The sequence below is a fragment of the Miscanthus floridulus genome, chromosome 15 (assembly GCF_019320115.1).
Source record: "Miscanthus floridulus cultivar M001 chromosome 15, ASM1932011v1, whole genome shotgun sequence".
Lineage (NCBI taxonomy): Eukaryota > Viridiplantae > Streptophyta > Magnoliopsida > Poales > Poaceae > Miscanthus > Miscanthus floridulus.
In genome coordinates, this window is record NC_089594.1 from 23704186 (window position 1) to 23729579 (window position 25394).

At 44.9% G+C, this 25394-nt stretch overlaps 1 protein-coding gene, 1 long non-coding RNA gene and 2 pseudogenes across 2 annotated transcripts; 2 read left to right on the plus strand and 2 right to left on the minus strand.

The window, feature by feature from the left end:
• Positions 1-225: 225 nt before the first annotated feature.
• On the minus strand, positions 226-4016 carry LOC136507221 (uncharacterized; annotated as a pseudogene).
• A 6113-nt stretch (positions 4017-10129) lies between these two features.
• On the minus strand, positions 10130-11507 carry LOC136508082 (uncharacterized). Its single transcript, XR_010771857.1, has 5 exons — positions 11401-11507; positions 10997-11226; positions 10697-10768; positions 10335-10535; positions 10130-10237 (listed from the first exon to the last, which is right to left on the minus strand). It is a non-coding gene; the product is annotated as an uncharacterized lncRNA (long non-coding RNA).
• Positions 11508-16705: 5198 nt separating this feature from the next.
• On the plus strand, positions 16706-18414 carry LOC136509352 (transcription repressor OFP15-like; annotated as a pseudogene).
• A 2248-nt stretch (positions 18415-20662) lies between these two features.
• LOC136507222 (small ribosomal subunit protein eS7-like) lies at positions 20663-21894 on the plus strand. The gene is made up of 4 exons (XM_066502015.1): positions 20663-20737; positions 20873-20946; positions 21053-21176; positions 21829-21894. Exons 1-4 carry the CDS (start codon positions 20663-20665, stop codon positions 21892-21894), a joined length of 339 nt encoding a protein of 112 aa, XP_066358112.1.
• The last annotated feature ends 3500 nt before the right edge of the window (positions 21895-25394 follow it).

Consider the following 25394-nt stretch of genomic DNA (forward strand, 5'->3'; position numbering starts at 1 on the left):
CTTCTAGAATGCAAGAAACCAGGAAGAGTGTTAGGCAACATAGTATGCAAGATATTTAGAAACAATATAAAGGAAGACATTTGTTACGTTCGATTTGGAGCCTTGGCATGTAGTCACTGTAGGATTCTTCCTTTTTTTGAGGTGGAGTAGGTTTCATCAGTGTTTGACATCATCACAATGGCTTTGGAAGCACCATGAATAGGAGCCGTCGACTGTGCATAGCCATCATTGGAAGAAGCAGCAGTACCTATTCCTGTATGCCCAGGATTGGAAGAACTTGCAGCTGTTTTTTTTGTCACAGGAAGATTTGTTATGCCCCGCAACCTTGCATTTGGAGCACCTGATGATAGTCCCAACTTTTGACATTTTTGTATGTTTGGGTGGCTCAGTTGGGTCCCTCCTTCTCTCGGTTTTGGGCCTACCTGGCATCCTCACATATCCTGGAGCTCTAAGTGGGGGTCTATCTGATACAGGCCAATTGGTCATGCCTTCAACTGGGTTAAGGCAGTAGGCATATGTCTTCCGAAAAGCATCAACTGAATAGCAGTTGGCAATGTACTCCTCTAAGCTGCTAGTCTTAAAATATATACATGATATGGCATGTGGGCATGGCAATCCTGATAGCTGCCAGTATCTACATGAGCACTCTTTTTATCCAAGTCAACTGTAAATCTATTCTCCTAGAGCACCACTTCAAATTTTTCTGCCCCATTACATATTGCATGATAGTGGCCTGACATTGTGATGTAAGAATTCAACTTCTTCAAAATGTTAGGGCATATGAAGGTAGACCACCTATGTGATTTAGTAACATTGTCATGGATCCTAACCATCACTTTCCTTCTTATTGTTTCTAACATAGTGATTATTGGAAAATATCTAGCTTCGACAATCCCTTGTTAAATGACTCACACAAATTGTTATCCACACTATCACAATTTAATCCTAACCTGAACCATGCCCTGCTCCAGTGTTGTGGATGAGTGTTAAGAATAGCTTGAGCTCCTTGAACTGTTGCCCTAGCTAACCTTGCTCTAGCCAAGTTGAACAACATCAGACAAGGGGCCTTGGCACAAGCCTAGAACTTCTTCTGCCACTCCTTTTCAGTGAAATATTTCTTCCAATTAGCATATATATGCCTTGCACAATTTCTGTGTTCTACATTTGGAGCCCAGTTTTGCACTGCATTTAAAATTCTCTACAATAAACCAACCTAGAGTTACATACTTTTTCGTAACACATGTAATGCAGTAAAGCTCAATATGATGAAGGCAGCACACATACCTTTTGCTGATTTGAAATAAACACCCAATCAGAGCCATCACCAACACCCAAGTCCTTAAACAACAGACCACAAAACCAATCACAAGTTTCATTTGTTTCTTTTTCAACCACAGCCCATGCAATAGGGTACATCTGGTTGTTGGCATCCCTCCCTATAGCACACAACAATTCACCATTAGTTGCACCTTTAAAAAAGCATCCATCTAGTCCCACAACTCTCCTACAACCTGCAATGAAACCTTTCTTCAAGGCATCCAGGCAAATGAACATTCTTTGAAAAGTTGGAGGCTCCACATGTGGTTCTTTTACCACTATGGCAGTGCTGCCAGGATTACTTCTCAGTAGCTCATCCTGGTAGTCATATAGTCTCTGAACTATCCTTTTGTGGAGTCTAGTACCTTCTGCATGACCATGGCCTTTGCTCTCTTGAGCTTAGCAATGTTAACATCTGCAAACATCTCTTCTTGCACAGTCTGCTTCATGCTTCCATAATTCCATGTAGGATTGGCCATTATGAACTTCTCATACCTCTCTGCAATCCTTCTAGCAGTAACCAACCTGTTGTCCCTCCTAGGAGGACATGTGTGGAATTCATTAAATGTGACAATCTGCCAGCTCTCAGTCCTAGTGTTGGTTGATAACAAAATGACCCATGGACAGTGCTTCCATTCACACTTTGCCCTCACTCTTGTTGGCTCATCCTTTACAAATTTGATACATTTCCTCTTAGCAAGGCCATATCTAATTATTGCCTTCTTAAATTGTTGTTTGCTTCTAAACTTCATGCCCAAGGAGAAAATTGGAGTACCTGGGCTCTTCTTAAACCTTGGTAGGCCATCATTGTTTCTTATTAATTCTCCCTCACTATGAGCTTCCACTTCAGAGGCTTCTTCTTCACTGCTCTTTACATATGGAGTACCATACCCATCTTCAATAATTTCAAATCCGGCAAGCATACCAGTTGAGCCTTTCAGCACCACATCATCTAGTGTTGCACTTTGTCCCTCCTTCATCTTCTTTTTTAAATCCCTGAACTTTTTGATAATTTCTGCAGCTTCATCATCGTCTTCAGAAGAGCAAGAGTCTCCATGCATGTAGTCACTGTCTGCACTTGACTCTTCTTCCTCATGCGCCTTGTTCTTAGCTTTTTTTGAGTAGTACTCTTCATTTGCAGCCTCATCTTGCTGTGGATCCTCAACATATATATCAGCCACCACTCATTTTTCGATAGCATCTGACATTTGAATGCAAGCATTGTCGTCCAATAGAACACGAAGTCCACTATCAAGTTCTTTACTAGGGAATAACCAGTGCAGCAAAGCCCCCTCTGATATAGTGCAGTGATCTTTTAGATGACCAACAACCTCTAGCAAAGACACTTTATCCCTCTCAATGTGAGACATTGCCTCCAATCCACCAAAATAGTCCAATCTGTTACCAATTTTGACAAATTGACCATTGAAATAGAACCTCACAACAAGGGTGTTTAAAACATCCATGTCCACACTGCAAGTAGAATGCACTTCAATCAGGTTCTTAGAACATGCATCTACTTATTTAAAAACTCATTGACATAACCAACTCCCGATGCATAAGTACATCCTATACTCAAATCACTTGGATCTCAACTATGCAGCACAAGTAATAAACTAAGCAACTGTGTTGAATAAACTAGCCTCCAAATCAACCGTGTGCCCTAGGCAATCGAATAAACAAACCCCTAACTAAGCCCCCAACATATTCTTAACCTTACAGTACACACCAATTCCAAAGCATCAGAATATAAAATCTAAAGATTTGGGGATTAGTTGGCTTAACCTCTCCACTGTCTTTAGATCTCAGCGTCGTGGCCTGCCCACTGACGGGATCCAGTGTCGCCGCGGCAGGGAACCTCAGTGCCGCCACCTCTACTGGGAAACTTTCTTCTCCGTCGTCGTCACCGTCTTACTAGAGTGGAGAGAGAGAGAGAGAGAGAGAGAGAGAGAGAGAGAGAGAGAGAGAGAGAGAGAGAGGAAAGGAGCGACGGGAATGGCCTAGGGTTTCACTCGGCCGCTGGCCGCATCCTTTGAAACGGCGTCAGCGTGGTTGCCGTGTCGGCGGTCCACGTAGGCACAAACAGTCTGCGAAACCAACCAATGTGCAAAAATAACCGGTTTTTATAGATGGAGGAGGAAAGATTCCTGGTTTTGTAGTTGAGGGAGGAAATTCGGACGACTGTAAGAGATGAGGGAGGAAAAATGGGCTTTGCCCTTAGATTTTCTATTGTAGTAGCATAGGATTACCGGCACGAGCAGAACCGTAAGAAGAAGAAAAACCCGTTAAAACTCGCTTCCTCGAAAAAGTCAATCCATCTCAAAATGAACTAAATGATATGAAAACATTAATATTTATTATATTCAATAAATATCACCAAATAAATGATGGAAATTATTTTTACAATATAAAATTTAGAGACTATTTTCTAGAAAATCTGGTAGAATTTGATTTTTTTTTCTCTCGAAACCAGAATAGACCATTCTTTTTAGACAGAGCGAGTACACATGCATGCATATGCAAAGCGACCGTGACTGGCTGCCTGCTACAGATTGCGTCGTATACACATGAGGATGACCGGAACATCGTTGCACATGATGCTACAGAGCTGCACCGTGTCCGTGTGCATCATACAGCGGGTGACGATGATTGCCCAGCGCACGGCGTACATACAGGATCACAGACTGCACAGTTGCCATTGCGACAAAAAAAAAACGATCGAACAGGTAGTGCATACAGCGTACGTCTGGATCGATCGATGCCTGGTGTAGTAGTCGTTCTCGATCGTCTAGCTGCTGCTGCCAAGCCGTTGTACATGGATCTGTATGACTGTATCCCGATCGGAACAAGCGTCAATTGGACCACGCACAGCCAATGATTAACTTTGCCAGAATTTCATGGGGATTGCATGACCAGCCGACGACAGTGTCCACTGTTGCCTATTGTTAATTGATCTGCCAGCGCTAGGCCCTGCCTGCTCATAACTCTATGTAGAGGTTCAATTTCTAATCCTCAAGGATATATATTGTCGGATACCGTGAGAAGGGGTACCCTAAGCAAGATCCAAAAAACGACTGCTTAGACTTCGTAAAGATCGAAACCAGCTAAACGCTGCTGGCCTCGGCCGGTTGTCCGACTCGCCCGAGGCCCCATCGCCGCGAGCCTCGGCCGACCCTCCGCTTCGCCCGAGGCCCCTCACCACGGGCCTCGGCCGATTCCCCGTCAAAGGCCTCGGCCGGGCCACCGACCCTCTGTCTCGCGCAAGGCGGACTCGGCAGCACTCCGCCACCTCTTCCTTCTCCCGTCCCTCTGGCAAAACGTCGTGTCACGACAACTCAGCCAACTGCTGCCCCTGACAACAGCCGCACGCCCGGCACAGTACAGCAGAATGGCCGATGGGACAGGAGGCAGGACAGGGCAGGGGTTACCCGCCACTGTACTAACCACCGTGACGCCCATGCCTCACTATGCTGCCAACTCCTGCACCGAGGACAATGCAGCGTGGGGAGCCACATCTGGGCTACTGTAGCCTCGGAATCAGTACCCAAGGCCAATAACTCCCCCCAAGGACCTCGACAGTTTGCTTCACGGGCTCGGCAGCCTGAGGGTCCATGACCACCGAGCCCCCCGCGATGGCTCGGCCTCGGTATAGCCGCTGCCCCCTACGACGTCATTACACGGCAACCCGCACGTCGCCCACCATGTCCTGCATCAAGCCGTACTGGAGCCCCACGACGCACAAGACCGAGTACGACCAGCATGTCACTTCCGCACGTCCCATCGAGGCGCTCAACCACTCCGACAAATCACACGACGGCGCAGTGCAGCGACGTGGCAGACCAGACGTCCGTCACGTTAGCACCCTGCCATCCACGACGGGACTGTGCAAGGGTTACCGGCTACTGTGCTGCCTAAACTCCTGCACCAAGGACGGACACGACGTGGGGAGTCAGAACCGGGTTCCTGTGACCTCGGGGCCAGCGAACCGACCGCTCCGCCCCGCTCGAGACCCCCGATGAGCCTCGGATTCCGCCTCGCCCGAGACTCCCGGTAGGGCCTCGGGCGAACTGGCCATGCTCCGCCTCGCCCGAGGCTGGGCTCGTCCCGCAATCTCGTCACCTCCACCTCAAAAGTCACTCTGGCAGGCTATCGCATCCAATTAATGCACCCAGCTGCCCTCACTACGAAAGTCACGATCGGCAGTATGCCGCGACAGGACAACGGTCAAATCGCCTTTTTACCATCCCTTACTGACGATACAGGGCACCGTATCCTGTAGACGCATGTTCGGCACTGTTCCGCCCAAATCAACTATCGGCGATGGCCGCCCAGACCTCACATTGCCACCCGCTAAAGGCCTCGGCACAGCAGGCCTCAGCACAGTGGGTCTCGGCCTCAGCGCGATAGGTCTCGACACAGCCTACTACAGCAGCCACCAGGCCTCGGCATTTCACCAAGTCAACAAAAGTACAAGAGCGCAGCATGTCGTCAGCCTTGAAGACCATACCGACTAGACATCGACTGGAACTCCCACGACGCCATACTGCTTCAGGGAGCGGAATACGTCAGCAAATAGTAGCCTTCTCATGTACCTCTCGCTTCCTCCTTGTAACTATAAAAGGAGGTAGCCAGGGCCATTTCTGGGGGGGCAGAAGGACAAACACACCGATAGAATCACGCACTTCCACGCTGCTTGGGAGCAACGTCCCAAGCAGTTCGCACCACCCTCGCCGAGACCTGGGGCTAGCTCCCTCTCTCACTCAGCTTGTAACCCCCTACCACGAGCACTCCGGTGCAAGGAATACAAGATCAATCTCTCAGACTGGACGTAGGGCCTCGACTGCCCGAACCAGTATAAACCTTGTGTCTCTTTGCATCACCATCCGGGATTAGGGACACGCAGTACAAATTCACTCGTTGGTTGAGGGACCCCCGGTTCCAAAACACCAACATATATGATCCTTAGTTCTCTCTAATCCAGACTGGAAGCGTTCATCGCACCACAAGTTAATCGGCAATTTTGTATGAAAGTTGTCCTTTAAGATGCTTATTTCATTAGCTATGACTAGCCACTCCTACCACACTAATAGTCAAAACTGATAAAATGTTGGCATAAAATCCGATACCAGAATCCAGCACCTCAACCCGGTCCTGAATCAGCAATCACACGAACCCGAAATAGCTGACCACATATATATATCTGGTATTAAGTTCATAAACCCGATTTAATTCGGCAAATTTGAGTATTCGACACCCTACCACGCAACCAGAACTACACTGAAAAGTCTAGTCCTCAGTGGCAGCCCAGCCTACGATCAACCATTCCCAACTTAAGATGTCAAAGCAAGCACACATCGACCTCTAAACCTAGATATTCGAATAAATACCACAAACATATGACCAATAACTTTTTGATAGACTATAATCATCATTAATATTAAAAGCCACCATAATTGTTCCGCTTTCTATATAGCGAAAAATATAACGAAAAAACTGCTCACTATATGCTGGAACATATGTCCTCGGATCTTTCAAAAAAAAATATATATAAAAAGAAAACTGCTCAATATATGTCATTTAAGAATAGTCTAGTAACCCATTAGATCTTGACCCAGATTACTCACCATCATCATTATGTAAACTTGTAAAGTAGCCCCTCTGGTCATCATCTAGATTCCTAGCTCACATATGCCATCATGAATTTTTTTTTACAATGTAACCCTTCAATATAATTTACATTTAAAAACATAACCTAAAGCAACCTCTAAAGTTAAATGGCATACACATATCATTATAAGAAATACCAAAACACTTCTCTACATGCTTCTAAGTTATCCTTTTTTTTATTATTAATATAGACAAATTAACTCAAGCTTGGAGAGCTCATATATGCATGAAGTGATCGATTCCAAGCCAAATAAAAAGTTGAATGTGTAGGTGCAATGTAAAGGGGAAAATAGAATGGAGATGGAAAATATATAAAGTAGTAATTGGTGGTAACTAAAGTATATAGGATGCTACCCCTTTTATATTAACTTTTATGAATTTTGTATTGAATATTTTGGCTCATAAACAATTTTAAATTAAAAATATTTCAACTATAAAGTTTTAGATCTCTTCGAAAAATATAGTTTTGGTATAGTGAGTCTCCATTCGTTGTCATTTGGAAAAAAAATATTCAAAAAAATAAATTTCAAGATCCAAAAACTCTACAAAATTGGGCCCGTAAATGATATCAAATAGAAAACTTAGAAAATTGCAAAGTTTTAGATCTCGTCAAGCTCTATACTTTTGATATACCATTTGTTTCCATCTGAATTAAATTTAAAAAGATATGAATTTATTTGTTCGACATCTATTTTCAGAGGTGATTGACACCCCTGAAAATCAGAAGATTTCCATGGACAGCTTTATCAAGCTATAAACCACCCTTGAAGAAAAGGGTATGCGATTGTAAAAATCATCTGCGTAGTTGAAATGAGAGAAAGTAAAGATAAGTAATTTTTGCTTGTCACGTTCTCCAAATTTATACACTACTAGCAAAAGTGTCCGTGCTTTACAACGGGAAGAAATTAATCCTAGGACATAGGAAATGAATTTACAAAATAAGAAAAAATCATTTATTTTTTTAATTATAATTGAACAAGTCTGTTCACTGAATTTATAATTAACTGTAACATTGAGGACTTTCATGTAAAATTACCTAACACAATAGCACCATGTATTGTATGCTTTGAATTTTGCATGAAGTATAAAACGGGTTCGTGTAACAAAATTTCAGATGCTAGAACATTAACATGTAGTACAATATTACTTCGCTACTTCAATATCACCAACGAAATATGGTTCAATAACTTATAAATCAACAAAGCATCCTTTGATTTTATATTCATGAGATGATCAGCTGACATGTGCATCATCTAAAACAAACGGGGCAGTTTTGAGTAAATAACATCATTTAGAGATTAAAAATTTCTAAGGAACTGTTGGACTGATGATAGTGGTTGATAAAGGGTCTGCTTGGTTCTGGGCGTAGCTCGCCTCGCCTTGTCTTGCTGCATCAGCACGAACGACGAGGAGCTCGCTCGGTCGAGCAAGCCGATTTGGCTCTCCCGCAGGAGCAAGCCAAATCTTGCTCATCCCAAAGAAAGTAGATTCCATTAACCAATACAAATTTCTCCACATTAGATAGAGATCAATAGTCAGATTAACATAAAGGTCCACAAAAGTCATCATTTGTCGGTCCAATTTTGTACTTGAAGATAAAACTAATAAGGAATGGACAATGGTCATTGTTAGGAAAAATGATTGTCTTTCAAATCAATTTTGGACTTCTACATTAAATTAACATGGCATGAACAATGAGCAATGGTCATTGTTGGGTGGGTAAAAAACAGTTCTTATACAAATCAATGTTGTGGTATGCCATACTAAGGACAAATTGAATATCGAGGTCATGATGTCAAAAGGAGTTGCTCATAAAAACTCATAAACAGTAAAGAGCAGGTTTCTCATCTCCATGGAGCAATGGATAACAGCAGATCACCTCATATAATATTTCTTTACCAAAATTTGTTTGAATTAATTCTCCAACATTTTCAATGCATGATTGGACGAGAGCCTGCAAACAAATTAAAAAATATATTAGGACCAAATCCAATCATCTAACTGCATGAGATGCTTATAAGGAGGATAAGATGTTTATGTTTACTCCAGGTGCTTGAAGTGTACAGAAAAGTTAGTTGATCTTATTTAAGAACCCGTTTGTATTGGTGGTGGGACTAATTTTTATAAGGGCGTGCTTAATTACGTAGTATTCTCTCTTTAAGCACTAATGCTTAAGCACCTTGCATTATACATGCCCTAAGCTCAGAGCCAGATTGCAAACAGGAGTGAATGTAACCTGGAATACATCCATTTCCATCCACGAGGTATTTCATATTTGCGGTGCCATTAGTATTTAGTAAGTATGCTTCTAGTACATAGAAAATAGAATTCCATCGAGATAAGTGCAACGACAAGACAGGCCAAGGTGCAGAAATACAATAAGAATCAGTGGTAACTTCAGAACAGAAGGGCAATAACAGGGACGAAGCCAGAAAAAAATTTAGGAGGGGCTGAACAAAAAAATAAAGGTTTTTTTATCTTCTCTTAACCTTAGCCCCTCCTACCTAATACATATATACATAAAATTTTAAGGAATGGCTTAGGGAGGCTCCACGTGCCCAGGATCGATAGAGGGGGCTAGAGCCCCCCCAGCCCCACCGCTGCCTCCGTCGCTGGCAATAACCTATATTATTTCAAAGGGTTGGATACAGAATAGTCACTATGCAGATAAAAAGGGTGGATACACAAGCAATGCTGCAGGTGACCTACTACTGCACATAATTTACTGTCCACTTATTGCTTCCTTTCTATAACCATGGCTGTTCACACAAAACATTGTGCACTGAGATCAGCAGCCTGCAATTAGAGGTTTTGTGATTAAACTGTATCTACCCATGTTGCAAGAATTAACACACTTCTTAAAAGAGTGATATTGGTCACTTTAATGAAATAGGTACGGGCATCACCTCAGCAAGCTCACTTTTGATCAACAGTTCATGTCGCCTTTGTAATGGATCCTTCTTGCTCTCAGACACAATTTGCATGCCTATTAAGCCATTGGGATCGTCATCAATCACACCATCTACTTTATTTTCTAATTTAACTTCGGTAGCTGTCTCTGATATCTCACCCTGAACCAGAAACATCAACTATTTAGGATATCTTTCTCCATAGAATACTTGGACATAAAAGAGTAGCTAACTTGCCTCCATTGAACTAAGAGAAGGCACATTGTAGTTTAGACAAGCCAGATCATCCAGAGAAAGCGTGAGCAAAGAGGGTGAAGTAGTTGCAGCAATTGTTGTCTCACATTCTGTTCCATCAAATAAATCCATTAGTAAAGTCTTAAGTGCGCAAGTTTACAAAATATGAAATAAAGATAAACTATTTGGACAAAGGAAAACTATTACCTTGTCAAAAATGATTTGCGTTAAATGTTTGGCCAGCTCTTGAATCACAATCTTCCAGGCCAAAAATAAACTTTTAGTGTTGCCCATTTCTGACTGCTTGCAACAAGAGACATGATTTTCTCAGAAAGCAGACTGTAGGTGCTAACCAACCTTAGAAACAAGCTTTGTGTCATCAACAATGGAAATAATGGAGATAAGGAACTGGATGAAAAAGAGATGTGTTAGTAGAGCACTGAGGGTAAATCCAAAGCATTTGCAAGAACAAACTTGAATCTTGTCTAGAAAAGGGAGAAATGCTTCACAGGTCACAATATCTCATAGTTTAAGAGCAAAAGAATTTTAAATAAATAGTCATTACTCACAAGACATCCAAAATCACTTAGAGCAAGCTTCATAATGCGCCCCTTCAAACTTTTAATAATCTTCTTCATGTCCTGAAACACATTGCCATGTCCATTTAGTCTTGCTAGTACATACAGCAGAAAATAAATACGCAATAAGGAGTACTCAGTACAGTGTAGTGCATAATTCAATTTGCAAAGATACAAGTGCCACAAAATTTATACAAAACTAAAGCAGCACTGAATAAATCAATAGCGGATAGTGGCGGAGAAAGTGATTGACCTGGAGTTAACATATAATAAGAACCTGTACAGAAATACCTTTGCACTGCCATGCTTGAGGCAACTAATTCCCAATTTTAAGTGAACTGAATCACACATAGATCAGGGCATGGGAAGGTTCAGTTCCACTGCAAGACAGGACATTGAAAGATACTGTCCATAAGAAATTCCAAACATCAGCTCATACTCCAGTTCGTCCTCCTAGCGTTCCATGCAGTCCTCCCCCAGGCCGCTGCCGCGGAGGTAGCTCACAGAGAATAGCATACCAACTACTCTTGTTAGTATACTACTCAGTGTTATGTAAGAAGAAGAAAGCACATATGAATACCTAGTATTAACTAAACCTAGCGAATCCAAAGAGAATAGCATATGAACTACTCCAGTTTAAAAGAGAAAAAGAAAAAAAAAACTAAAACTACTTATAGCAACATCAAGAAGCAAACCTTGCTGGATCGTGTGTACGGTGACATCAAGAGTTTTTGTTCTTGTTCAGCATGGCAAGATCAGGCTTCTGTACTTGTTCAGATCCGCGAGATCAGGATTTAAAGCCTACAAAAACAGGATATCCCAATGGCACCTTTTAAGTTTAGTTTCAACCGAAATCTCTAATATATAAATAGAAAAAAAGTGAAGGAATTTGTGTCTGAACGTGGAGTCCATGTCAGACTTACCATGGATTTTTTCCCGATTCGAGCGGGTGTTTTAGAAATTTTTAATAGGCTATTTATCCCCTCTAATTATACCTTTCACCTCCGCCGCCTGAGCCTGCTCGCCGTCGGGTCGCTCGGCTTCGGGTGATGGCCAGAGGTCAAGACAAAAGGGTGAATAGGTTATTTAGCATGCTCTATAGGGCTTCTCAGGCTCACTACCACGCTGCGTGCCCGCCTGAGGTGCCATATCAATAAAAATAGTAAAAACATAGAAAGTTCACTGTTTAGGATGGTAGGAGCAAATAAAAGTGGCAAACGAAAGACTGTCATCCGTGACTATAGAAAAAAAAAAGTTTAAAATCCCTGAATTTTTTTCCCGATTCGAGCTGGTTTCTTCGTTGGATTGGATTTCGATTCCAACTCGCTACGTGGATGGAGCGTCGGTGATGCCATGAACGTCGACCAATGCAGCGGCGCCAGCTTGCGGCAGCAGGGCCCGGGAGGAGGCAGCGCAGACTGCTCCATTGAGCATCGGCGCTGCACGCGAGACGGGAGGAGCGGCGGCGCTGCGTCGGACACGGAGGGAGGGAGGGCCGAGCCGAACTCGGAGCGGCGCGACGCCGGCGTGTGCGTACGGCGGCGCAGCGTTCTTGCGGATCTGTGACGGAGACGGAGGGAGGGAAGGCGAACTCGGAGCGGCGTGCGGCGTGTGCGTACGAAGGTACAGCGTGCGTGCGATTGGAATTGGAATAGGATAAGCGGGAAAAACAAAAAAAGGAAAGCCACGGGCTGAATACAACTCGGAAGCCCAACATGAGTCCGACCAGTATCAGGCCGAAACCAAGCGAATAGTTGGGCTGGACGAAAATCTAAAGCGGACAGAAATTTTGTCTTTTTATTATTAGGGATAGATTTTTTTTTACCTATCTAAATTAGTCATTACTGACTATTAAACTTTTTTTTTGGAGGGGGGTGTGTGTGTTGAGAGTGAAAAAGACTGGAAAATAGAGCAATGCGCGCACATGGCCACGAATTGGAACGTGCACGGTGCGAATCTTCCATTTTTATCGTGTTCATAAATGCCTGTCTCCCCCCTATATTCCGCACCCACGGATGACGGAACAGTGCTTCTGTGTAAGTACTACAGCAGTAGCCCATTATTATAGGGAGTGAAAGAAGGCCCAAATGTTCAAACCTACCCAGTTTAGTAGTTTAGTTACCAGGACATGCATGTTACTGCTAAAGATGTTAAGAGCATCTCCAACAGTTACGAATTTCTTTCTAAAACCGTAAAGTTGTTCAACTCATCAGAGAAAGTATATATTGGGAGATGAGATTAGGAACTCTTTACTCGTCTTAAACTACTACGCATACTTAGCAATATATTAGTCTGTCAGGTCCCAAAAATTATATTTCCTTCTCTAGACGAAATCGATGTTACCGTCCAACGATTATACTCGGCAACAAACATGTCCCATACACTATACATGCACATGCAAGCATCGACAACGAAATCTCCGCGGCAGAGCATTTTGCTATTCTGAAGTCTGAACCGCTGCGAACCTACAGCGGAACGCTGCATTTTTTTTTTCATTTTCCCCCGCCGCTAGTGCGGTCACGGTCTCCGCCGCAGCCCCTCGCACACGCACAGCACAGATTGCCATTGCCTGCCGCTGCCGGCCCAGTGCCCACCATGCATGCACAGTGCCAAACTGCCAACCAGAACAGGCAAACCCCAGAACGTGTAATTCACTGCGGCCACCAACCCGTCAACCACAACAAGTAACCCCATTTGCAATTGCAAGTACTTGCTATGCCACTCGTGCAAGGTCTCTTTCGAAATCCTTTCCGCCGGCGCGGGGGGGGGGGGGGGGCGGGGGGGGCCTCCAGCCCCCCTAATGGCTTGATTTCAAGCCTAATTACTGTAGCAAAAGTTTGATTTCACCATTAAATCTTTATGCAAATCAACATCTTCATTGTTTTAGCCACCCCTTATCCCGCATCGTGCATCCGCCAACTGCTTTCCGCGTCTACTTGCCGCGCATGTAAATGGCAGCGCTTAGTGTCAGGGTCACAGGGTGCTTAGCTCGATAAGCCTTGCCTCTTGTATGCTCAAAACTCCATCCGCTTGCCGCGTCATGTAGCTAGTCATCATGCAGAACTTGCCGCGCCGCGTGTTTGGTATGTGTTGTAAACTTGCCATGTTGGGTTTCTGGCAATTTGGCTGCATCGAACCCGTCAGCGGTTCGCTTGGCTTATAAGCAGTATTTTTTCAGTCAATAAACAGTATTTTTTCCTCACAGCAAATCAGACAACAATACTTTCAGTCATGGCTTATCGACCAAGCGAACAGAGCACGTGGCGAGCAAAACAAGGGTCTATTTGGGAGCCGATCAAAACCAACCACGCAGAAGTTGAGACAAGCTGCACTCTCCCTTAAAGGTGTTTGCCTTCGTGCCGCTGCCCACCAAAGGTTCTGGCGCGCCATCCGCTCCACGTCCGCATCCCCGCTCATTTTTTTTCGCGAACGCGCTGGAAGCGTGTATTTCATTAAGAGGGTAGCAAAATGCAGACTTTGTTGATCTCGTACAACGCCATTAAACATAGAGGAACAAGCATGACGCTCATTTTCACATGCTGTCTGACCAAATAAAAGTTTAGCGGACAATTTGTTCGGCGCACACTCGTGGCATGGCATGGTAGGCTTCGCCTTCGCACGGCTAGTTGGAGTTGCCTTCCAAATATGCCCCAAATGCTACACTTTTGGCACGAGAAGAGATGAAAACAACTCTAAGCAAGTATGGCATGCCTAAGGTGCGGTCACGAAACAAATAACGCTGATCTAAGCAAGTGTGCGCGTGGTGCAAATAATTCGGCGTGGTGACTGGTGACCTTTGGTTATCAATCAAGAGCATCTACTCTGTTTGAAGCACCGTTCAGCTGGAAAAGATGGTTAATTATGTAATTTCATTGCACTAAAGCACTTAACCACCACAAAAATTACATGTTTATGGGATATGGATTTAGTACAAAAGTTGTGTACAATGTTACTGGAAAGGCTGAACAAACTAAACAAACACATTCTGGTGTTAGAGATTCATCCAAATCACACCATTTCATGTGAAGCGAAAAGAGAGGTTTTGTTGAACCGGCACTACCACTGTTTTAAAGGACTGCATGTAGGGTTTCGAGGCCGGGACTTCTTCATTCCTCGGGGCTTAAAAGACAGATTGGGTTTCCTCAATTGGCTGTTGCCCTTACATTTATGCTAGTAGAAAATCTAAAGTCCAGACTGTATACAGCAACTCTATTCTCCTTCAGAAGGTATTCTTTTCCCTTCTTGTCATTCACAGCTGCATATAAATGAGCTTTGCAGGTCTTTAATGCGGACTCCATCTCCCTCCCGATGCATACGTGTAAGCGTTGATTGGCCAGATTTCTAGTGCTAACAACTAACAAGACTATGTGCAGTTTCCAAAATTTTACAAAATTTTTCAAGAGTCCCCGTCATATCGACTCTTTGGATGTATGCATAAAGCATTAAATATAAATAAAAAATAAAATTAATTACACAGTTTAGACGAAATTCACGAGACGAATCTTTTAAGCATAATTAGACTATGATTGGACACTAATTGTCAAATAACAACGAAAGTGCTACAGTACAATTCCCCAAAAAAATTCGCCAACTAAACGAGGCCTATCTTAGCACTTCTTGCTTAGGGCCCGTTGGTTTTTCTCGCAATCGTGGCATGGAAGATTTCCAGGTGCAATAGGCTAATTTATATAGTGACTGAATAGCCGGAACAAATCCTGACCTCATTCCAGAACAACCGAACGAGGCTTTACTGGTCTGAGTGCACCGCCAATTTGTCTCCTACTAATCTAAAGGCATCACCCATTGGCCCCGTTCGGCTTGCTGAATCTTGGCTGAAATTGGCTAAAAACACTGTTCCGGCTGAAATGTTATGAGAGAAAAACACTGTTTCTGCTGAAAAAAGAAGCCGAACAAACCGGATATGGGATAAGCCGAACGAGGCCAAAGTTGACGACTGACCCGACTCAACTAAACCGATTTCGAGTGAAATATAATCGAGTAAAAATAAACTTATCCACTCGGCCGACCAATCCGAATGAAACCGACATTCATGTCGTCATCAAAACTTATGTATCCATCCAACCACGCCTGAGTGAATCCATACACTCGCCCAACAAACCAATTGACATTTTTTTTTGTCGTTAACAATGATATGGACTAAAGTTTAGTAGATGTCATATCGGGTATTTAGATACTAATTAGAAAAACTAAATATGAGCATAATTAGGCTTAATAGATTCGTCTCGTAAATTAGTCTCAATCTGTGCAATTAGTTTTATAATTAGTCTACGTTTAGTATTACATGCATGTGTCCAAACATTTGATGTGACATAGACTAAATTTCAGTAGGGGGAACAAACACCCACTGGTTTTTTCAGAGTAGCCAGAAAAAACTAAATTTGGATGCAAACTTACATGCCAAATTTTTAACTTATGCGGCACGTTCGGCTACAGTCGCTTTGACCACAGTAATTTGTGAGCGGAGAAAAAGCGCAACCAAATTTTGGTGGGAACAACTTGCCAAAATTTGAATTTGGCATTTTGTGCTACAGAAGTGTCGCGCGTACCAAACAATGGCACAGTCCCTTTCATTTTTTCAATTTCAAAAGAAAAAGAAAAAGAAATGGTACAGTCGTCTCTTGTGCCCAATCGTGTCCATTCTGCTAATCACCATCTAACGAACAGAACGCAAGTAGTACGGGCATTATGCATGAGCCACGGGCCCACCCCCATGTTCTTCAAGCTTCCTCTTAGGGTCTGTCCGTAGCATTTTTCGTTGTTATTTAGTAATTAATATCCAATCTTAATTTAATTAAGTTTAAAAGATTCATCTCGTGAATTTCGTCTAAACTGTGTAATTAGTTTTATTTTTTATTTATATTTAATGCTTTATGCATACGTTAAAGATTTGATGCGATAGAAAATCTTAAAAAATTTTGCAAAATTTTCTGGAGACCTTAATTGCAGGCAGCCAGCCAGACTGCCAGAGCTTGCTTGCACGCGCCCAGCTGCGGCCCAGCCTCTGCATCCTACTCTCATCTCATCTCATCTCATCTTCCTCCTCCCGTCTCCTCAACCACCACTTGAGTTCCTCTCCCTCTCCGATCCGTCTGGTCATCAATTCGTTCGAGCTCGACTCGTCACTCGAGTACCCGCGCGACAGCAATAATTCACTCCATTCCATTCCATCCACCACCACCACCCATCGCCCACTGCATTCCGTCGACGTCGATCCATCCACCGTTCCTCCCACCCAGTCCCAGAAATGGGCAGGAAAGGCCTGGTCTCTATCTTCTCCCGGCTCGTGGACTCCGGCGCTCCCTCCTCCACGTCCGCCGCCGCCTCCGCCTCCTCGCCGTGGCCGTGGCCGCCGTGCGGGACCAACCCGCAGACGGCCTCCTTCCGCTTAGGCGCCGCTGGCGACGACGACGAGCCATGCTGCACGGCGACGGCAGCAGCCGGTCGCCGGAGCCCTGCAGGTGCCGGGAAGCCGACGATGGTGATGGGCCACGGGGCGGCGCCCGGCGAAATGTACAAGACGGTCAACTCGGTCTACTTCGACGACCCCGCCGCGGACTTCTTCTCCCTCGCCGGCGACGGCGACGAGGGGGCAGCTGAGGCGCTCCATGACGACGACGACGACAGCTTCTCGACCACCACGGCGTCCGAGGAGTGGTCGGAGGCCGTGATCCGCATCCTGGGCCGAACGTCCACCGATCGCTTCTTCTTCGACCCGCCGGGCCCGCTGCCGGCGTCCAACTCCATCGTCGCCACGGCCGCCGCCGACGCCCCCGAGCCGACGGCGTGGAAGAAGGCGGTCTCGGCGTCGTCGGCGACGGAGGAGGCGAAGAAGACGACGGTAAATACGCCCGGCGGCCCCGATGACGCGGACGACGACGACGACGACGACGTCAAGAAGCAGCCGAGGGCGGCGGCGGCGAAGATGTCTCTGGCGGAGCGCAGCGTGGCGGTGGCGGTGGACTCGGGCGACCCGTACGGCGACTTCCGGGCGTCGATGGAGGAGATGGTGACCGCGCACGGGCTCCGCGACTGGGCGGCACTGGAGGAGCTCCTGGCGTGGTACCTCCGGATCAACGGCAAGCAGCACCACCACCTCATCGTCGGCGCTTTCGTGGACCTGCTCCTGGGCCTGTCGTCGTCGTCCTCCCCGCCCTCAAGTACCGCCGCCGAGACGACTAGCACCACCACCACGAGCAGCAGTAGCAGTACCACCACCGGCAGCCGCTGCACCAGCACGACGGCCGCTACCACCAGCGACGCCGTCACAACCGCCGCACCAGCAGCAGCGGTGGTGGAGCATCAGCGTGGCGGAGTAAACCATGTCGCCCCTTGCTCCTCCTCCTCCTCATCCTCCCCGTCCTACCGCGGCCGACGTCCAGTTGGACGTGGAGGCGGTGGAGGGTGACGAGGCGAGTGCTGGTACTGGCAGCGACGGCGATCGTGTTCGTGTCCGCGCCACTGGTAGCCGTAGTGCTCCACTGCGGCTTGTCGCCTGAATGGATGACCTGCTAATCTCGATACCTTACCTCCTGCCTGCTCATTCTTAGTGTTCTGCCGATGATTAACGAAGCCAATTAGTTAACGACAGGATGATTAATTGGACGCTGTCGCTACACCCTTGATTGATCGGAGTTCTTCTTCTTTTTTTACTAATACTAGTGACATGTACTAGTGGTAGTAGGCGCGGATCGAAGGATCCAATGCAATGTACCACTAGGGCCATGTTGATTTCCAGAGAAATCCAAAATTTGGCACTACCTAAAAAGAAGATTCACCGTCATATTAAACTTGCGGTGCAGGTATGGAGTACTAAATGTTGACGAAATCAAAAACTAATTGCACAGTTTAGTTGTACTTTGCTAGACGAACGTTTTGAACCTAATTAGTCAATGATTAAACAATTATTACCAAATATAAACGAATGCTACAATATGCTACAGTGATCTCTCTTTTTTGGCGGCGCCCACCTTGGTCGGCAACTAAACGCGGCCTAGTAGTAGTATAGTATTAATTGTATGTGTAGGAAGAGAAGCTGGCGATTTTCATTTTTAGGCCCCGTGACTTTTAAAGCCGGTTTGACCGGCTTCTTTTTTTCATGTGAAACAGTGTTTTTTCTCATAAATTTTTTCAGATTTATTCAAATTTCTCCAGATTCAGGCAAACAGGGCCTTAGTAGTAGGGGTATAAATTTATAAAGAAAATTTAGGTCAAAACTTTGGTGATTTTCATCTCTACACTACTATATTCATTCCATGAACACACACCTCGCTTCAGCAACGATTCATGGAGTTCGTTGTGGAGTTAATCTCGAGCTTATCCTCAGTATTACTACACACTGGATCCTCCAATCACCGGCCTAGTTTACGTTGATCTCACGAGGGTTCGGCTGAATGGAATTATTTACTGGTCGTATTGAAAAATACAGTTTATACTAAAATATTATGAGAAAAAAATACTGCTACAAACTAAAAACAGAATAAGCCGGCTGATACCAGCCCGAACAGGCTCGTCAGGCCGGTTAATACACGGACCGGCACCGACCGGTAGGTGAGGCAGATCCTGATAGAAAGGGCAGGCGGCGTACGCCTACCAGAGCCCCACCATTTAATACGCTCACTGAGTGAGAGCTGCATGTGCCTGTATTTATGTGCAGCATGCATACCTCCTCTCCTACTGAACATGTACATAGCCTAAGCCGGCGCGATGAGCCCTCTTTTTTTTTCCTGTCTCTGTAGTTGCACAGTACAAATCCATGATTAATTAGGCGAGTGATGATCTGATGACGAGGACCCCACCTGGCATTAAAGTGTGAGCAGCAGCTAGTTCACGTACATGGGCCGGGGCCCGGGGCGCAACACAACTTGTTGCATGCGATCGATCGAGGTCCAGCCGTGACAGCAGGGCGCAGGCAATGGAAGAGGCAAATTTGTTGCATCGTATCCATGCATCAGCAGATCGTCGGGACCTACTGACTCCACGCATGATGTCAGCGCATGTGCATCCATGCATGCGTTGGTTAGAGATGGACTAGGATTTAGGAGCATAAACCTGCTTTGCATGCCTGTCAGGATGTCATCATCAGGGCCGGCCGGACCGGGCAAATAAGAGCAGGGGTTGTAGCTTGGTTACACGAAATCAGAGCCTTCGCCGGGTACTCTTTCGATCCGCGGCACACTTCAAGCTTGTTTCGTTGGTTGCCACCTTTGCCCTGAGGATTGACTGCAAGGATTTGGACCTTGGGCGAATAAAATCCAACGTCACGAAATCCTTGTCTAGACCAGGCAGGTTTCATCCCGGCTGCAAGGCTGCGACAGCGTGATCCACCCAGCCTCAGATGCTAGGATCATGTAACCTCGGTTCTGTGCGCTTTGAAACAGAGCAAGTGTGGTGAGTCACTGCTACACACAAAAAAAAAAAGTTTGTAGGAACAGGATAATTTTTTTTTAGGGACGGCTCAACCGGCTCTACAGTGGGCGTGTTTGAGATCCACGAGACTAGCCGTCCCTACAAATTGCACAGTAACGACGACTGGTGATACAAGCCGCCCCTACAAATGGGTCGATTTGTAGGGGGCGGCTGGTATGTAGAGGCCCCTGCACACCTCTCAAGTCCGCCCATAAAATAGGCTTCTCAAATACTCGGCCGTCTCACGGCCTGGTTGGCCCACTCCCCGGGGCTAGGGTTTTAACGAAGCGTATAAGAGCTCCTACCTGAGCATCCACCCACGCCTCCTCCAAACCCTAGCGTCGGTGCCTCCACTTCGCTTCCTGACCCCATCTCCTCCCGCTCAGGTATCCCATCTCCGCCTCCGAGTCCACCATCGATCTGGCGCCGCGTTCTCTGATTATTATCTCCCCATGCACTGGTTGCTAATCCATGCTCTGCTTTTCGAATCTCCTCCTTGGCCGCAGGGCCCGACGGCGAAGGGAAGGCAAGATGTACACCGCGAGGAAGAAGATCCAGAAGGAGAAGGGCCTTGAGCCCTCCGAGTTCGAGGACTCCGTCGCCCATGTGAGCTGAGTGCCAATCCCCCTCCTCTCTCCCCCACTGTTGTGTTTCCTTTCCTTCGGACTGGTGCTCTGTGTGTGGTTGCCCATTTGTCAGGGTTGTGATGTGTTTTCGGCTGGTTTTTTGCTGTACTTGCAGGTTTTCTTCAACCTAGAGAACGGCAACCAGGAGCTCAAAAGTGACCTCAAGGACCTGTACATCAACAATGCTATGTAAGGTTACCGTTTCTTCCTACTATCTATTGTCGCATGTTGAGATGTAGTAGCCTGTGGTTTTTGGTTTGGACATTGGGTGACGATGCTTGTTGTGACTTTGCAGCCAGATGGATGTTGCTGGGAGCAGGAAGGCTATTGTGATCCACGCCCCGTACCGCCTGCGCAAGGCCTTCAGGAAGATCCACGTCAGGCTCGTTAGGGAGCTTGAGAAGAAATTTAGCGGCAAGGTGAATTTCTCGTTTTGTTTTTCTACTGCTGTGTTTAGTTTATATGTTAATTGTAGCTATTGCATAAGCTAGGGTGAGGCTGTAACAGCCTGTTCGTTTCGGCTGAAACGATCGTGGATTATAAGCCAGAAGTACTGCTGGCTGGTTTGGTGTGAGAGAAAAATATTGTTGCAGCTTATAATCCACGATCGTATAAGCCGAAACGAACAGGCTGCCGTGTGGGACTCTCGCATAAAATTGGTTGTCATGAACAGCTAAGCTGTGGTCACAGCTGATTGTCAATACTGTCGTCCTCATATATGTAGTCCATTCCTTTGGCTTATTTCAATGTTTGAATTATTAGTTTTTGATGAAATGAGAAGAAACTTCTGACCCTCTTTGCCAATTTATTACATGTTAGATATATCTACTTGTACTACACATACTACCTCTATTTTTTGTTTTGTTAGCACTTGAGTGCTTGCTTGGTCTTTTTGTGATATAGATATATGTTTTGTTGTCATAATATGAGTCTGTTTATGATTATTGTGATTCTTGTACTATAGAAGATGTTTAGAAACTTTTGGCTAGACAATCTTGTTTGGGCCACAATATTACATTTAAGTTTGCCAGGATACTTGATCATGTATTTTACTCGTGTTCATTTTCTCAGGAACAAAGGGAAGCTGCATATGAAGAGATGACAAAGTTGATAGAAAAAGCTAAAAACAATGCTTAGGCTTATGAGAAACGTTCAGAATATTGCGAACAGGAACAAACTATGACAGATTTGCAAACCGTGACCCAATTGGATCCTTTACGTGTTTATCCTTACAGATATCGAGCAGCAGGTTGGATCAAATTGAAACTTTTCTTCTGGTTTGGTGATAACTTACAATAAATTTTTATAATAAGGCAAAAGTCTGCATTGTATTTTACATCATCTTCAGTTCTGTATTGAGAACCAATAGATCATGCCTTAAGATGATGCATTATGCAATATTAGTGTTTCTCTGTACAATTTTTTTGGTAGCTGTCTTTCTTTTTGAATAACTTTTACCTGTTGCTACTGGCCCCATGTTTTACGGTTTAAAGTGTATTGATTGAAATGGAAATACTATGTTTCTTATCTAAAATGTCTGATACTGTAGCCATCATTCAAATATAGCTTTAATACTGAAACTTTGTTTTAAGCATAGTGCACTTAATTACTCATTTTTTACTGTGTTACCCTGGTGGTGATTACCTTCTCTTTATTGTTTAACATGAAGTTCATTGGACTATCGCTGCAAACACTTATCCTTTTTTCTGGATTGTATCGCTTTGCAAAATTCCTCTTCTTAACATAAATTGGTCACAAGTTTTGAACCTTGCATCACTTTGACTAGTGCAGCAGCCGAGAATCAAGTAGATTATGCTAAACTTAGAGCCACCCTATGCTAGGATAAAAATATGCACAGGCGTAACAACCTCATCTTTGTGAAAACTCTCATACCTATGAAAGTACTCCTTATTCATGTCATGTACTCATGTCTTTGTGAAAGTGCTAAGATGAATAACGTGTTAGACAATGATTCATCTTTTTCATGTCTTTCATGTATTGCTCTGCACAGTATATAAATCTGGTTAAAATATTGTTTTGGTTTTGATTTGCACAGTGCTGATGGATAGCCACAAGGAGAACGATGCAATGGCAGAGCTCAGCCGTGCGATATCCTTCAAAGCCGACCTACACTTGCTGCATCTCCGGGCTTATTTCAATGTTTGAATTATTAGTTCTTGATGAAATGAGAAGAAACTTCTGACCCTCTTTGCCAATTTATTACATATTAGACATATCTACTTGTACTACACATACTACCTCTATTTTTTGTTTTGTTAGCACTTGAGTGCTTGCTTGGTCTTTTTATGATATAGATATATGTTTTGTTGTCATAATATGAGTCTGTTTGTTGTTATTGTTATTCTTATACTATAGAAGATGTTTAGAAACTTTTGGCTAAATAATTTTGTTTGGGCCACAATATTATAGTCAAGTTTGCCAGGATACTTCATGTATTTTACTCGTCACAGGATGATTTGGGGGAGCACGTGTTGGTAATTTAAAAATTCTTTGGCAGAAAAATGTACTGTAGGGGCGATTGGTACGGTAGCCGCCCCTACAAATCGATTTTGTAGGGACGGCTCCAGCCGTCCCTACAAAATCGATTTGTGGGGCGGCTGATAATACCAACCGCCTCTACAAATTGATCTGTAAGGACGGTCTGCGAACCGTCCCTACAAATGCATGATTTGTAGAGACGGTATGGTAGGGGTAGCTAGCCGAGCCGTCTCTACAAACCATCGCCAGCCGCCCTATAAATGTTTTTTTGTAGTAGCGTGGCTCCTTTCTACAATGCAAATTAGTGCCCCTCCATTGGCCTTGATCATATTTGACACGACATTTTCTCTTACAACAGATCAGCATAAGCATCAGCATAAGATAAATTTCAGCGAAGTCTAAGAAACACTCCGTTACGAAAGGTACCTAAACGGTGGGAAAACAATGTCAGGATAAGTTGGTTGTAAAATAACTTTTGTATTTTGATATAAATGAACGCTGTGGTGAGAAAACGACTAGAAAAAGTTATAAAAAAAACCGTGATGTTTGGGTTTCAGTTTCAGTTTTATTTTAGACAACTTATATAAGCTGGACCACACTGTGTGTACTCGCACTGGTATATATACGTATGTAATCCATCTCGGTACGGGTGCCTCGCTTTGAACTCACTGCACTTTACATTGCGTGCACTGTGCACCTGCATAGGCGCCTTTTGCATCGTCCGAAGCCACCGTAGGGTAAGTCATGCACGTCGCAACCTCCGTCTCCGTCGCGGACTCGCGGCCCCCATTCCACATCGTAAACTAGACGTTGACCTGCCCGGATCCAGTGGCTCGCATCGATCTCGGAGGCGGCGCCACGCGGCGCATTCATTCAAGGACGCCGGCGGCGCCCAAACCAAGACGCGGCCAAACGCGCCGGTGGGTTTGGGTTTGGGCTCGCGATCCGGTCGATCCGTTAAAAGTTAACCGTATACTACGTTTTCAGTTTGGGCTCCGAATTTGCAGGAGCGGCAAGACCCAGAGGAGAAGCACGTTCGGCCCAGTAGCACTCCTATTGGCGCTTAATTAGGTCACAGACTCGATAAGGAGCTAAATCGTTTGATGTAGGACCTAACCAATTTTAGGATCGGCCGACGCCTAGGGGATGTCCACACCTGGACCTTATGCCTCCAACGATGAGCGCGATACGCAAGATACGTCGTCGGAGGAGCCTCGCCGGGAGCACGATACGCAAGATACGCCGACAAGGTCTCTTGAGACCCGAAACCCCACACACCTGGGAGGGACCCCGTCAGGACATGCGCGCGACTATGGGCTGCTCTAGCTGGCTTGACCGCTCTAGAGCGTCGTCGTCGTCGATCCTCCAGCCATGCAACACCGGCGAAGAACGAGGAGAAGAGGTAGATTGGAAAAAGAGGGTAAAAAGAGGTAGTAGATTGATTTGTTGTGTTTTTGTGTCGATTAGATAGATGAGAACTCAATTGGCCATGATTCTCTCATATATATAGAGGGGTGGTCTTATCACAGTAGGAAACTGTTTACACCAAAATTTGGAAAGAAGAACGCGTGAACTCGAAGCTTCCAAGATTGTGTCATTAAGGAATCGATTGGATGAGAATTGGTATCAACTGATTTAGATGTAATGTCAGAATCGGCTATTTTATGATGATGTCAGCAGACAGCGTCAATGGGCTATACTTGAGTGGCGTCAGGGAGATGTGTCGGACTCTATGAATAAGGAAAATTGAGGTACAAATTATTATTAAGTTTGGAAGTTTTCTTTTATTCCAAGAATTATAATGAGTTGTATTTGGGTAGGATCCATGTTTAGGTTCTGGGTATAAATATTAGACCTTAGTTATTGTAAAAAGAGACGAACATTCAATCAACACAACCTTTCTGTCGGTGTTTCGAGTAAACACCAACGAATAAATTTGTATTATTATGCGTCTGGCTCTGATGGTGTGCTAAGAGGACATGATGTTTATACTGGTTCGGGTAGAATGCCCCTATGTCTAGTTCGTTGCTACTGCTAGTGTTACTAGCACTGAAAAGTTCATAGTAGGGGTTACAAACGGATGAGAGAGGGACATGTCCTAAGTCTCTGATGGAAAGAACAAATGGGAGCCCAGAGCT

Coding starts and splice junctions, on each gene's coding strand:
- LOC136507222 (XM_066502015.1), top strand. CDS start 20,663: ATGTACACCGCGAGGAAGAAGATCCAGAAGGAGAAGGGCCTTGAGCCC. Junction 20,738..20,872: donor TCGAGGACTCCGTCGCCCAT/GTGAGCTGAGTG, acceptor CTGTACTTGCAG/GTTTTCTTCAACCTAGAGAA. Junction 20,947..21,052: donor CTGTACATCAACAATGCTAT/GTAAGGTTACCG, acceptor GTGACTTTGCAG/CCAGATGGATGTTGCTGGGA.